Source organism: Xiphophorus hellerii, chromosome 22 (genome assembly GCF_003331165.1).
Source record: "Xiphophorus hellerii strain 12219 chromosome 22, Xiphophorus_hellerii-4.1, whole genome shotgun sequence".
Lineage (NCBI taxonomy): Eukaryota > Metazoa > Chordata > Actinopteri > Cyprinodontiformes > Poeciliidae > Xiphophorus > Xiphophorus hellerii.
Window position 1 is genome coordinate 130,901 of NC_045693.1, and position 15,275 is coordinate 146,175.

General features: G+C 47.7%; 1 protein-coding gene across 1 annotated transcript in view; it reads left to right on the forward strand.

Annotated features, from left to right (window-relative positions):
• The window catches only part of LOC116713349 (uncharacterized), a 24,881-nt gene extending 9,668 nt beyond the window's left edge, over positions 1–15,213 (forward strand). Inside the window, exons 9-21 of the mRNA XM_032553492.1 lie at positions 199–415; positions 646–923; positions 1,011–1,091; positions 2,210–2,322; positions 2,394–2,452; positions 4,057–4,146; positions 10,835–10,878; positions 11,279–11,466; positions 11,538–11,608; positions 12,053–12,210; positions 12,718–12,862; positions 12,930–13,073; positions 13,534–15,213. Of these exons, the coding sequence (XP_032409383.1) occupies positions 199–415; positions 646–923; positions 1,011–1,091; positions 2,210–2,322; positions 2,394–2,452; positions 4,057–4,146; positions 10,835–10,878; positions 11,279–11,466; positions 11,538–11,608; positions 12,053–12,210; positions 12,718–12,862; positions 12,930–13,073; positions 13,534–13,851 (1,906 nt within the window). The 3' untranslated portion in view covers positions 13,852–15,213. The remainder of the gene's footprint in view (positions 1–198; positions 416–645; positions 924–1,010; positions 1,092–2,209; positions 2,323–2,393; positions 2,453–4,056; positions 4,147–10,834; positions 10,879–11,278; positions 11,467–11,537; positions 11,609–12,052; positions 12,211–12,717; positions 12,863–12,929; positions 13,074–13,533) is intronic.
• Positions 15,214–15,275: the final 62 nt, after the last annotated feature.

Sequence of the window (15,275 nt, forward strand, 5' to 3'; positions counted from 1 at the left end):
ACACAGCCCCCCTCCTCGGGTTTTACCGCTGAGAGCGCTGCTCCTGTCTGCGAGGAATGTAGCGAGCCCCTCCAGGCTAACAACGTTGTCCGGTATGGACGAGTTGAGCCATGTCTCCGTCAGAATGAGAGCGCAGCAGTTCCTCAACTCTCTCTTTGAAGACAGTTCTAGTTGCAGATGGTCTATTTTGTTGTCCAGAGAGCGGACGTTGGAGAGGAAGATGGACGGAAGCGGCGATCTGTGGGGGTTAGCGTTTAGCTTAGCTGTTAGTCCACTTCGACAGCCGCGCTTCCGCTGCCGGTCGCACCGCCTTCGCTTTCTCCTCCTCCGGCTAGTGCTGCTAGGCGAGTCCGCTGCGCTGCGGGCCGCTGGGTCTTGCCTCCGTAGCACTCCGAGATCACGTAAACACTCCAGAGTAGTCGTATTTATGAGTCCGGAATCACTTGATGATCGTAATTCCAGCAGATGCTGGCGATCATATGCTAACTTACTGAGTGGATGCAAAGTTTGTAGCGTTTTAGGCGGCGTATTTTGCTCAAATACTCGCAAGTTGTCGAGAGCCCATGCAGCCGCAGCCATTTTGGGCGCCGCCATCTTGGAAACTGACTCTGGCTCTGTTCTAAAACAGAAGCAGGTTCTTTTTAGGTCGGTACCAACGGTCCAAACCAATCCAGCAGCTGTTTGTCTGCTGTGTTGCCATGGGAATGGGTCAGACCCAGCCTGCGGTTCTGTTGGTTCTGCTCAGTGACTGTGTGTCCTCGTGTCTCCAGGGAGCGTCCAACGGACCAGCTCGACCCAGAGGTTCTGGAGGTCCTGACCAACGGCCTGAAACCGGACCTGCAGGCGGCCCGGCGCCTCGCCAAGCGGCTCTACGCTCTGGACGGGTTCCGCAAGTCCGACGTGGCGCCGCACCTCAGCAAGAAGTCAGTTTGGGTCCAAACCCGGTCCGGAACCGGAGCGTTTGGGTCGGAGGTTCTGGAATGACCGAGCTTCCTGTTCTTATCCTGCAGTAACGACTTCAGTCAGATGGTGGCGCAGGAGTACCTGGAGCACTTCAACTTCAGCGGCATGAACATCGACCAGGCGCTCAGGTCAGTGCTGGTTCCGGTACCAGGCCCGGTTCTGGCCCAGGTTCTGGGCCTTCTTAAACAAGAAGGTCAACTACTGAATCAGTGAATCAGTTTGCCGTCAGACTCAGTTTCTGAGTGAAAGGTTCTGGTTCTGATTAGGCCTGTTGTAAAAGAATATGTTAGTAATCGAGTAATCTATCGATTATTCTTACGATTAATTGAGTAATCGCATAAAAAAAAGATAAAATAAAACATTGGTAAATCTAACATAACAGCAGTTTTACTATCGCATATCAACATCTGTCCAATTTCTCACATTTGAGCTTCCCTAACAAAAACGTTTCTGCAGTTTAGAGAATGAACCTGTAACAATAACAGCTCACTTTGTAAGAAAAGTTATACAAGAATCTGAAATTATATTCAATTTAATAATAAAGAGGAAGTCTCACAGATACACTTATAAAAAATGTCTGTGCTCCAGCTTTTGGTTTCTGTATTCATCTTCAGCCAGTTTAACAGGTGAACTCTGACCTTGAACAGACATTTATAGCTTTGTGTTCATGTTAGTGACGGGATTTGACTCCTTTGTTCGTCACACACAGAAACGTCTACCTGCTACGTGTCGCCACATGCTGGACGGGATGCGCTCCATCCCGGTCTCATGTGATACGAGACTGAACCCAGTCGCCCGCCGTGTTCAGTCTATCCGCTCACCTGTATTAATACCTGCAGCTCTTCCCGCTGTTCGCTCTGAACCAGCAGCTCAGAGACAAGCTGCCGTACTCCAGGCATGGCGCCAGTCATTTTAAAGATGCTTATTGGTCCCCAGAAAAACGACAAAGATCCGGACATTATCATCAATCAATAAAATCCTCCCAGGCCGAACTTAGGGTTAGGGTTAGGGTTATGGACGTTATGCTGCTAACACTTAGCTTTCGTCAACAACTCAGGCGGAAGTCAGAGCTCCGCGCAACGCAAATAACGACCCGGCCGGAAAACACGGTGCGCTAAATAATAAAACATTAATTAGGTACACTTTCCTCGAGAAATTTTAATAACCGAGATACTCGAATCACTTGAGGAATCGTTTCAGCCCTAGTTCTGATCCAGTGTTTCTCTGACTTCTGGTTCTGGTTCAGGACGTTTCTGACCCGGTTTGCTCTGATGGGAGAAACCCAGGAGAGAGAGAGAGTCCTCGCTCACTTCTCCAGGAGATACAGGCAGTGTAACCCCGAGACGCTGTCCACTGATGGTACCTGAACTACACCTGAACTACACCTGAACTACACCTGCCTGTCTCACCTGTCCCTCTCTCTCTCTCAGACAGCATCCACACCCTGACCTGCGCCGTCATGCTGTTGAACACTGATCTCCATGGAAACGTGAGCTTCTCCTTCATCTTCCTCATCAGGTTTACTGATGTGGTCACATGACTGGCTTCCCAACAGGAACTCCTTTTTTTTCAAAAAATATCTTTATTGTAATTTTAGCAGTTTACAAACAGCTTGAACATTCTGCAAAGTATGACAGCAGCAGCAGTAGCAGTAGCAGCAGCAGTAGCAGCAGCAGCAGCAGCAGCAGTAGTAGCAGCAGTAGTAGCAGCAGCAGCAGTAGTAGCAGCAGCAGCAGCAGCAGCAGCAGCAGCAGCAGCAGTAGTAGCAGCAGCAGCAGCAGCAGCAGCAGCAGCAGCAGCAGTAGCAGTAGCAGCAGCAGTAGCAGCAGCAGCAGCAGCAGCAGTAGTAGCAGCAGCAGCAGCAGCAGCAGCAGCAGTAGTAGCAGCAGCAGCAGCAGCAGCAGCAGCAGTAGTAGCAGCAGTAGTAGCAGCAGTAGTAGTAGTAGTAGCAGTAGCAGCAGCAGCAGTAGTAGCAGCAGCAGCAGCAGCAGCAGCAGCAGTAGTAGCAGCAGCAGCAGCAGCAGCAGCAGCAGTAGTAGCAGCAGTAGTAGCAGCAGTAGTAGTAGTAGTAGTAGTAGCAGTAGTAGTAGTAGTAGCAGTAGTAGTAGTAGTAGTAGTATTACTGTTCAGGCCAAAATAAAATACCAGCAAAAATCAACAACATGCCTCCACCAACCCTGGTTCTGATGCAAGCCATCACATGTTCCACTTATCATGTTTACACTGAGATATTAAATGTTACAGTGTATGTCCTCTGATAGAACTGCAGTTAACATGTCCTTCAGTCAAGGGATTCCAGAGGAACTCAAACAAATCCTGTTTGCCTTTAAAAGCTACCTAATGTTTTCCAGAGGGAGATAATATCTGCTGCAGCCACAGGTTTACAGTCGGTCCATGAGTCTTCTTCCAGATCAATGATATTCATCTTTTCGCATTGAGCAAACTTAAGTTTATTAATGTTTGTTTGTTTTTAGTATAATTATGTTTTTCAGGGTACAGTCCAAACATACACAGCTTTGGATCCAAAATTAGATAAGATAAGATAAGATTTATTTGTTATTATTATTATTTGTTTGGAAATTATTTTCTCAGGTACATTTTTTACCTCTTTCCAAAACAGTATAATTTTCCTACAAAACCACATGCAGTGAACCAGAGTTGCTCTGTCCTCAGTACATTTTATACATACCTGATATACCTATTGAGGTCCACTGGTGTTATGTAAACCCGCATTAACCATTTGAATTGGGTGGAACTCCATATTTGGTTAAATTAATGAGCTATTTATTATGAAGAACTCAGAATTTTTTCACTAGTTTTAAAAACAAAACGTATATTATTTTCGATGAATATGATGTTTTTATGACTAACCTTTCTGAAACAGATTCTTCTAATGTTTATTAATAATAATGTTTACATATCAGTCAGCTGCTGTCTGTAAGTTTGCCACTCGAGACTTTTACTCTGTTTAAGGAAGTGAGTCTTGTTGCTGTGGCAACAACCACAGAAAGCAGCAAGTCTGAAGGTTTCTGCTGTAACTGAGCAGAGGCGACTGTAGCAAGCGAAGCGACCTCTGACCTCTTGTCTGTGCAGAACGTGGGGAAGAGGATGTCCTGCAGCCAGTTCATCTCCAACCTGGAGGGACTGAACGACGGGAAGGACTTCCCCAAAGACCTGCTGAAGGTGTGTCCCCGTCTCCTGTCCCCCTGAATGTCCCCACAGGCGTCCCCATAATGCAGAAGTGTCTCTTTAACTTCCTCTCTGTGGATCTAATCCTGCTGCCTATTAATTTACCCAGATTACATTGGTTACCCTGGTTCAGTTTGAGCCGCGGCGATTCATGTTTGTTGCTTTTCATTCTCATGAAGAGCAACATTTGGTCGCAAAACAAAAGTCTTCACAGAATCTAGAAATGTTTTTATGTTCAAATTACCATATATCAGTGAAATATCTATAATGAAAAAAGTACCGTATTGTCCGCACTATAAGGCGCACCTTCAATGAACGGCCTATTTTAAAACTTTTTTCATATATAAGGCGCATAGAATAGCCGCTACAGTAGAGGCTGGAGTTACGTTATGCATCCATTAGATGGAGCTGCGCTAAAGGGAATGTCAACAAAACAGTCAGATAGGTCAGTCAAACTTTATTAAACCAGCGTCCTGAAAACTCCGTTCATTCCCAAAATGAATAAACAACTGTTTTATTATTTTCCCCGAGGTAAAGTCAGTGACGTGGTATTTTGGTGACACAGTTTATCTTTTAACAACAGCAAGGTGTAACATATAGTGGAGGGGAACTTTTCCTCGATTCAATAAACACGTAAAAAACAGTCTGATACTGTTACGGTAAATCAAATCACAATATATATCCACTTCCGCTATAACCATTGATTGGTTCATGTTAAATTCTCTGGCTGCTGCTCTGTTCCCATGTTCTACTGCGTCACTGATCGCCTTGAGCTTAAACTGCGTCGTAAGCGTGTCTCTTAATAGGAGCCATTTTGGGGTCTTTACACAAAACCCAGCATGCACCGCGCGCTTCTTCTTCTACGGGGAAAATGAAGTCGGCGGCTGCTTACTGTAGTTGTGAGACCTGTTGTGGCTCAATATTGGTCCATATATAAAGCGAGCCGGATTATAAGGTGCACCGGATTATAAGGCGCACTGTCGGCTTTTGAGAAAATTGAAGGTTTTTAGGTGCGCCTTATAGTACGGAAAATACGGTATCTGTTATTCACAATTAGTCTTATTTAACTAAATTGCGCTCATGTTTTAACAATACTCATAATTACAAAATATCAGAATCTAGAAAAATCCAGATTAAAAAAGTTGTTTTTGCTAAGGTCTTACTATAATCCTAAAGTCATATAACAGCAATTACATTAAAATCCAGAAATGCCCTCATAATTATCAAAACTCGCTTCCACAAATCAGAAATATTATAACAAAATGCTTTCATATATTACCAAAAAACCTGAATTATCTTGTTGTTCTGAAATAATTATTTGGTGCAGATTTTTCTCATATTCTATAAGCACTGTCAAAAGGCTGAAATATCCCTATAAATGAATTTTCCCATAATTTAGATACATGTCCAAAATTGGACAGTAGTGTCCATGTCAGTGTTGTAGTCAAGACCAACTAACCCGAGACCAAGACAAGACCAAGACCAGCACCCCGCACTACATGACATGATGTGAAATATGATCAAATTTGCTTCTCAAATTGATCTGAAAGGTCCACATTCCCATAAAAACATCTAGATATTAAATACCTAGAGCTGAAAGAAATGTAACCAATATTAAAAGCAGAACAAACTCTTTGTTCTACTTTGCTTCCATCTCTGTGCTACAATCTGCAGTGGTCTCATGCCATCCCTAACAAGATAACGCCCTGGGTGGCTGCCCGTATTATTCATGTCAGAAACCACCACTGTCTGCACTATTAAACATAGCAATTAAGGCAACGCACTAACTGTAAACAACGCTCAACTATGAAGTAACCAAGCACAAGGCGCTCACTATGACTGTTCTGTGCTGTAATGTCTGCCACATGACAGGTGACAAAAACAATCAAAGGCAAAGGAAATGTCCACATGATGCACTAATGTCAGAATGGTAAAATGTCTTCATGAAATACATTTTTTTTTTTAAATAATTTAAACATTTTTATACTCTCAAAATGTCCTGATAATCCATAAATCCCTCATAATGGTGATTTTTTTTGTAAATTAGAAATGTTTTATGTTTTTTGTTTTGGTTCTGATAATCTAGAAATATCCCAGCTTTAAACACACACACACACACACACAGACCTGTTTTTGTCTCTCGTCGGGACGTCATGTCGACCTAAACTCATCTTTTTGGGGACACAAACTTTAAGTGGGTCCGGATCCATAGATGTATTGATGGACATGGTGGACTGGGACATTTCATCCGCAGTGCATTGCTGTAGCGACAGCATCACTGTTTGCACTCAGACCGGTTCTCTTGGCTGCTGTGGGTAGTTTTGTCTGTCTGGTGTGTGTCATGTCTGAGTGGGTCGGTTCCCACCTCAGCCCTCGGAGCAATCGACATGAATCTGCCTCACCTCTTCACCTCCATCATGCTCATCATCATCATGCGTGTTGCTAATGTGTGTGTGGAGCGTTTGCTGAGTTGTCGGCTGGTTGGACGGCTGCAGCAAAGAGTGTGTGGGCAGCAGCTCAGACTGACTGAGAGGCAGAAAAACAGGAATAATTTGCTGTCCTCCTCCTGCTCTGATCCTCCATCAGTGTTTGCATGAAGAAACAAGAAACTTCTGCTGAAATCTCTCGACAGTTAAACGACTTACTTTATGACCACATTGTTTATTCAGTGTAACGAGAGAACAAAATCTGATCAGAGAATTCATCTAAATAACGCTTAAAAATCTGTTTGAACAACATAGGAGCATGGAAATGAAACCACATTCATATGTTTGGAGAGCATTTCTAGAATTGACTGAAAAAGTCCCATTTCCTGGAGATGTTGCTGGTTTGATGATATCAATGTTTTGGTGTCCAAGACTAAAACTTCTCCTGTGGTTCCAGTCCATAAAGACTCTTTAAAATGACATGAACTCTCAAATTGACAGGAAAGGGTTACAGGACACTGGTCTAGTTCCAGACTGATGGTCTGGGGCGAATTGTAGGGAGATTGTGCAAAAATTGGTAGGTTAGCCTAATGAGATCCAGGGCGGAGCCTGGGGAGTTGTGGGGCGGAGCCTGTGGTGGTGTGGGGCGGAGCCTGTGGTGTGGGGCGGAGCCTGGGGAGTTGTGGGGCGGAGCCTGGGGAGGTGTGGGGCGGAGTCTGGGGAGTTGTGGGGCGGAGCCTGTGGTGGTGTGGGGCGGAGCCTGGGGAGGTGTGGGGCGGAGCCTGGGGAGTTGTGAGGCGGAGCCTGGGGAGGTGTGGGGCGGAGCCTGTGGTGGTGTGAGGCAGATCTCCCTGACTAACCACTGTGTTGGTTGGTGTTAGTTTGTCAGGAAGGTGAAATGCCAGGAGCCTTAAATCCTGGTTCAGTTTTACTTCAGCAGGTTTTTGTCACTGTCTAGACGCCACAGCTCATTATTAGTCATTTGTGACATAATTCACCTGATTTATACATTTAACTTTAATAACTCAACATGGAATATTTAAAACTTTTCAGGTAAAATTGCAGCTCAGTGATTTATGTTTTTTAATTGCAATTTAATGTAATTTACAACAAATGTTTTGAAACTTGTGTTAAAATATTGCTTATATTTCCACAAAAATATTAAAAATAAAAGAAAATACAAAAATAAAAACATTCAAAATGATTTTATATTATGAGAAGAAATTAGACAGCAATGAAAATTAGATTTTAAAACATTAAAGTAAATTGAATGGTTTAATTTTCAGTTCTGAAATGATAAAAATGCTCCCCTTCATCGCTGAGCTTCATCTACATTCAGCTCATGACTGGCAGCTGGGGGCGGGTCTTATCTGCTGGCTCTGCCCTCTGATTGGCTGCTGAGCTCAGAGAAAATGCGCATTGAGAGAGAGAGAGGAGGAAGAGGAGGAGGAAGGCAAACAGTTCAGTCTGAGGAAGAGGAGGAGGACCGAGATCACCTGAAGAAGACGAAGGATTCTCCTGCAGGAGGAAGAAGAGGAGGAAGAGGAGATCAACAGCTGAAGAAGAGGAGAAGGGATTGTGTCAGATTCAGGGTGGATCAGGAGAAACTTTCCTCCTCTGTCTCCCCACCTTCATCCTCCTTCCTCTACCTCACTCTCTCTCTCCGTCTGACTGTGTGGGTGTGCTCGCTTGCCCCAGCCTCCCTCTCTCTCCTCCTCTTCGTCGTCCTCTGGGTTTTGGCCGCTGCTGATGCGTCTCCTTCGTCACACGTTTATTTGCAGTCCAGGGATTCTCCTCGCCGCCGCTCCGAGTCGGGATGCGTTTGTCTGGGTGATCAAGGCGTCGCATCGCCGTGGTAACCGCCTGGCCGGACCGCCTGGACCGCGCAGAGTCTGGGTTTGTTTAACGAGACGGGAGGAAGAGGAGGCTCCTTCAGAAAGTCTGATCAAACCTTTAAATACGTCATTGATCAGAAGAAACGATCTCTGCACCAAATGAACCCAGAAATCAAACGTCTCCGACTAAAACAGAAATCTGATTCATTTCTGCTTCAAATCTGAAATTACTGGAATTAAAACGATTAAAATATTTTTATTCTCGTTGAAGAAACAGAAACATTTTGGTTCAGAAACCAGAAGTTTGATCTGATCCAGGAAGGAGTTTCCCAGAACGGATCTGGAAGCTTCTGGACTGACCCAGAACTCCGACTGGACCTGCTGGAGGAACCGGATCCATCAGAACCAGAACCTCTAACGGCTCCGTTCAGACTTTGTTCCCCCACCGTTCGGATCCAGTTGGACCCTAGTCGACCCGGGTCAGCCATGATCGGAGTCAACAGCATCCACTCCTCGGGTCGGAACCGTTCGCGCTCGCTGTGCTCGGTCCGGAGCGGCGCCAGCCGGGACTCCAGGGAGTCCGACTTCCGGTATCCGCGGGCGCCCCGGTCCCGGTCCTTGAAGCCGCTGGCGTTCCCGGACCTGCTGGGCAAGAGCCAGGACCGGCAGCAGCACCCACAGAACCGCAAGAAGAAGGTAGAGCTGGTACCGGGAGGTCCAGAACCTACAGAACCTCCAAATCTGTCCTGTTCGAGCTCCATTATATCTGAAATTATGAAGAATTTACACATTTATGTTTCTGGGATAAATTTTCTAGTTGAAATTCTCCCTAAAATAAGTAAAAAGTAAGGTTTTTGAAATATTTCAGGTTTTTAGAGCTGTATCTTGCCCTGCAGCCACCAGGGGGCAGCGGCTCCCCTGCTGCTGACAGATCAGCAGGAATTCATGGGAGAAGAAAGGAATCGCTCTGATCTGACAGGAAACAAACTGGAGCATTAATCTGACTTTAACTTTGGATTCTGGTCAAAAAGTCCACATTCCAGCTATAAATTTGATTAATTAACTAAAGATGTTAATAAACATGTTAAGATGTTAATAAACATATTATCATCTTATCAACGTATTATTCTAATCTTTTATATTAGATTAGAATAATTTAAAAGTGTTTCTGCCTGTGAATCCCATCAGCTGCTGGCTCAGAAGGTCCAGATGTGAATGTCTGGTTTACGGTGGCAGGAAAGGACTGCAGCTCTCCTGCCACCTGCAGGTCGGAGGGGGCATTACGGTTCCCCTGGTCGGTTCATCTCCACTAACCGTCCCGTTTCTATGCAAACATTCATCACAACTACGTTCTTCTGCACATGCAGGTCACTTCGGCATCGAAACCGGTCGCATCATGTGGTGTGACTGCAGCCAAAGTGGGCGTTTCCAAAAACCAAGGTGTTCCTCTAGGCCACACCTGATTGGACGAATATTACATCTGTCATTCAACATTGTTTTTTTTAAATATTACTTGCTTAAATGTTGTGAGTTTCAATATTGCTAGCTTAATTGCCATTAGCTTAAATGTCATTAGCTTTCTTCTCTGGCATTGAAGTTTCACATATTTATTTCATTTCACATGTTATAATAATCTCAGGCAGGTTGTGACGTTATTAGTGTCTCCTATATTTTTCCTTCCGTCTCTGCAGCACAGAACTTCAGGTTACATTTCAAAATAAGAAAATGGCAACTTATTTTACAGCAGCAGTTTTTCAGAGATGTTTCTAAGTGTGGAGGGTTAAATGTTGACGCTTCATCATTATGTTAAAACCAGAATCCATCTTGGTTCTGAAGTAATGTGAAGCTGACAGAACAATTAAAAACAAACAAATAAAAACTAAAATACAAGATGATGAGATTAAAACTGGCCTCCATGTTTGGTCAGCCATGGTCTCTGCAGTCCGACTCCACATCCAACCAGAACCGGGCCAGAAGCTGCAGTCAGTGGTTAGCTGCTGTCTCAGTCTGGAAACTGTCCAGGACAGTTCTGGTTCTGGTTCTGGTTCTGGTGACTCACCCTTTCCTCTCTGTTCTCTATCCTGGTGTTCTGGTGAGTGGCGCCCCCTCTGGACCCAAACAGGAACTTGTAGCTGATGTTCAATAAAACAGCAGGTCCGTTTTAACACCAGAACCGGGTCTGACACTTTGCTGAAGAACTAACCCGACCTGTCTGATCGGTCCGGTCACACAGGTGATCAGAACCCTCCATCAGTCAGGTCCGGTTCCTCTCTAACCTGGTTCTGATGGGCCCGGTTCCTGTCTGACTCTGTTCTGATGGGCCCGGTTCCTGTCTGACTCTGTTCTGATGGGCCCGGTTCCTGTCTGACCCGGTTCTGATGGGCCCGGTTCCTGTCTGACCCGGTTCTGCTCTCTCTGCAGACGCTGTACAGCTCCATCAGGAACGAGAAGCTGCAGTGGACCATGTGAGTGTAAACATGTTTCCTCGTTTCGCTCTCACTCTCTTATTCAAGCTGCTGTTGCCGTGGCAACTGTTCCCGCTTCTCTGCCGGCTGTAATTACAGGTCAGCATCCCAACGCCCCGGCAGCGTGTGTGTGTGTGTGTGTCCTAATAACAGCCTGGTTAATCACCACCTGCTGCACCAATCAGAACCAGAACACCATCAGGACCCAAACAGAACCGGGTCCTGATTGAGGTTCCCCTGGTTCCACCATCCAGAACCCAGACACTGGGTTTGGATGGTCGGATGATGGTCGGATGGCGGTCGGATGGCGGTTGGGTGACTGGTGTTCCTCCATCATGGTTCCGGCGGAGTGTCTGGGTCTCTAACCAGAACCGTCTGACCCAAACTCTTCCTCTCGTAGTGATGAAGAGGAGCTGAGGAAGTCGGCGTCGGAGCTGGCCGACGGCCGCACCGACTCCGCCTCCCAGACCATGCGGCGCGTCACCGGCGGCAACCCGTTGGTGGGCGTGGCCCAGCAGGCCGACGGTGAACTCTACAAGAGCGGCTTCCTGGTGAGGAAGGTCCACGCCGACCCGGACGGGAAGAGAAGTACGCGGCTGCTCTTCATCCTCCTCGTCTTCCTCGTCTTCCTCGTTGGCTCCATGTTGTTTCTGTTTCAGCTCCGCGGGGGAAGAGAGGCTGGAAAACCTTCTACGCCATGCTGAAGGGTCTGGTCCTCTACCTGCAGAAGGTAAAACACCTGGACTGCGTTTCCCATCAGCCCCTGCTGTAGTAGACACCGCTGCCATCCGGTTCTGATCCGTTAGTGGTCCTGACCTTCTGCGACCCGGTAAAGGGTTCTGGATTAGTTCTCCAGAGTCTCTGGCTTCTTCTGCTGCAGAGCTCCGCCTAGTGGTGAGACTGCAGACTGCAAGCAGCAGGGGGAGACAGAACACATCAACATTTAGATCCGGTTCTGGTTCTGGTGAAGACGATGAGATGAAGTTCAGACCAGAAGGTCCAGAGAATCCAGATAAACATCAGATTTATCCAGAACCGTGAAGGTGGTGAGGACTTTGTCTCCCTGCATCTCATTGGTTCATCAGTGGAGCGGTTCGGGTCAGAGGTCTTTCTAGATGTCCGGTCGCGTCCCGTCTGTTTTGGGTCGGGTCACAGTGCGTTTGTGTCCTCGTAGGACGAGTACCGGACGGAGCGAGAGCCGACGGAGGACGACGTGAAGAACGCCGTGTCCGTCCACCACGCCCTGGCCATGAGGGCCGCCGACTACCGCAAGAGACCCAACGTCTTCTACCTGAGGACGGCCGACTGGAGGGTCTTCCTGCTGCAGGCGCCGTAAGGAGGACATGATGGGAGCGGGGACGCTAGAGACATCAGGGGACAATAGAGGACATCAGGGGACAATAGAGGACATCAGGGGACAATAGAGGACATCAGGGGACGCTAGAGGACATCAGGGGACAATAGAGGACATTAGGGGACAATAGAGGACATTAGGGGACAATAGAGGACATTAGGGGCCATTAGGAGTGAAAGCATTTGACATCAGCTGCAGAAGACTTTTCGAAATGTAATAAATTGGCAGAATAATAAAAGCAAAAGCCTGAAAAACCAGAAGGAGGGAAAATGTTCAGTACAAAAAGCCAAAGGAATTAGAGACGAGTTCAGAGCTAATCGGTCGCAGCAGCTTAACGGGTAAAATTAGCTGAGAAGCTAAAGCTAGCTTAAATGCTAATGGTGTTAAGCAGCAGAAAAAGCTTTTTAAAATCGAACATAAAATGGCCGCTGTGTTCTGAGTGTCCAGTAATCTCCTCCCTGACGTCTTCTTCTATGGTCCTCCAGGAGCGCCGAGCAGATGCAGTCGTGGATCACCAGGATCAACGCCGTGGCGGCCATGTTCTCTGCTCCTCCGTTCCCGGCCGCCATCGGCTCCCAGAAACGCTTCAGCCGCCCGCTGCTGCCCGGGTCCAACACCAAGCTGACCCAGGTAAGGACCGGAACCGACCGGAACCCGTCGAGTTCTGGTTCCGTCCTCACCGTGTCTCTCTCTCCAGGACGAGCAGCTCCAGGCCCATGAGAACCGGTTCCGGGCGGTTTCCTCGGAGCTGACGGAGCTCGCTGCCACCACGCCCGACCGCAGGGTCAAAGGTCGTGAGCTGGAGGAGCAGAAGCTGCGGAGGGAGTACCTGGAGTTCGAGGTGAGCTGTCGGGTTCTGGTTCTGGTTCTGAGCTCCTCAGGTTGGAGACCAACAGCAGAATCACCGGGTCGGAACGGTTCTGATCAGGTCCAAATGGTTCTGGTGGATCCAACCAGAACCTCCTGAATGTTCTGAACGCTGGATTAGGACGGGTCGGCAGAACCGGGCCAGAGAGGAAAAAACACCTTCTGCTGAGCACCAGATGGTCCGACAGAACCGGCAGCCGGTTACCATGGCAACAAGCTGCCGGGGCACGGAGGAGACGAGAGGTCCGATCAGAACCAGAACCTTAGAGGTTTAATTCTAGGATCCGGGTCGGGAAAATTATGCTTTCTGTGACCCGGTTGGACTGGTGGTTCTGATCAGAACTGGTTTGATCGGTACTGAAGTATTCAGTCCCAGGCTGTTTCACCAGAACCAGAACCCGCTCCTGACCCGGTTCTGCTCCTCTCTCCTGCAGAAGACGCGGTACGGGACGTACGCCATGCTGCTGCGGGCCAAGATGGCGGACGGCGGCGCCGACCTGGCTGCCTTCGAGGCGCGGCTGTGTGGCGACGGCGGCCTGCAGAGGGCGCACTCCAGCCCCTCGCTGCCCCAAGACACCGCCGCCACCCGGGACAAGAGCCGCGGCGCCAAGACGTCCCGCAGCCTGAAGACCACGCCCTCCTCCTCCTCATCCTCGGTGACGAAGAGTTGCGCCAATGAGGGGGAGGGGCCAAAGAACGGCCAGAGGGCGGAGCTTCAGAAGCAGAGCAGCAAGCAGGAGGAGGCGGCGTAATGTTCAGGCGCCGTCGGACAAAACGCTGAGGCACTTTGCCCCCTTGTGAGACGTTCGAGGTCGGCGGGAAAACAGACATTCATCCAGGAAGCACTTCCAGCCGTCGGCCTTTCACAACAAAAGCTTTATTTCCTGTTAGTAATTTCAGGGCAGCAAGCTGAGACCGGCGCGTTCAGGGTCACCAACCCATCGTAGGAAATTATAGTTGCATCGTCTCAGATGGAATCTGAGAGGAAACAACCGACCAGAACCAGAACCTCCAGAACTGTTGGACCAGAACCTTCATGTCTCCTTTCTTCAGTTTCTGCTGGAGACAAACAGGAAGTACGGAGAACCGTTAGGGACAAAAAACTGATTTCCATTTAACCTGCAGATCAGTCGAACTGATGCAGAACCTCCGGTTCTGGACCCGGTTCTGGACTCTGGACCCGGCTCAGAGTAAAAATGTTCCAGATGTGAAATTAATTCACAGAATTTAAATTGAATCCTGAATTCAGGAACTGAGGAACCAAAGATCCTCTGTGCTGGAAGTTGTCTCACTCCTGTTTTTATTTGACCAGATTCTCTTTCTGTGCGTGTGTGTGTGTGTGTGTGTGTGTGTGTTTTCATAGTTTCAGTCAGAACCAGGCTGTAATTCTCTGCTGCTGCCACTGGGGGGTAACAGTCAGTCGGACTGGATCAGAACCAGAACCATTCTCTTCTGAAGAAGGTTCGATGTTTTAGGCAGAAAAATCAGGAAAGCTCACAGAACTGATCCGGTTCAGAACCCGATCAGAACCAGAAGTTAAAACATCAGAATGAAAGTTTTCTGCTGTTAACGGACCGGTTCTGATCCGCCTCCAGCTGGCAGCAGAGGGAACCGGATCAGAACCAAACTCTTCGAGAGTAGGGTTCTTTTCTCCTATGACCCATCAGAACCAAACTGGGTTCTGTTCGGATTCAGACTGGATCAGAACCTGAGGACGAGTGACACCAGGTGGTGTCCAGAACCGGGTCACAGAGGTACCACCAGAGCCGGTCTGGTTCTGAAACTTTCTGGTTCTGTTGGACCAACCCGTCCTCTTCCTCAGGCTGCAGATGAAGACCTAGACCGGTTCTGGTCGGTCCAGAGCGAGCAGAACCACTTCAGTACCAGAACTCTGCAATTTCTGGTTCCGTGTAAATAAGCTGGACCGGACCTGACCGGACCTCAGAAATCTGTTGTAAATAAAGTTGGACCTTCAGAACCGGAAGAAGCCATACAGCCGCACTTTGTTCTGAGTCGGAACCAGGTCGAATCGGACCGGAACCGGCCTGTGCTGTACAGACGTCACTTACTGTCTCGATCCATTGAGCAAAATAAAAACATGGACCGGAACCGAACATCTGGGTCTGATTTTTATTCCAGTCAGTTCTGTTCAGGAAGGTCCTTTAATTTAGAAACA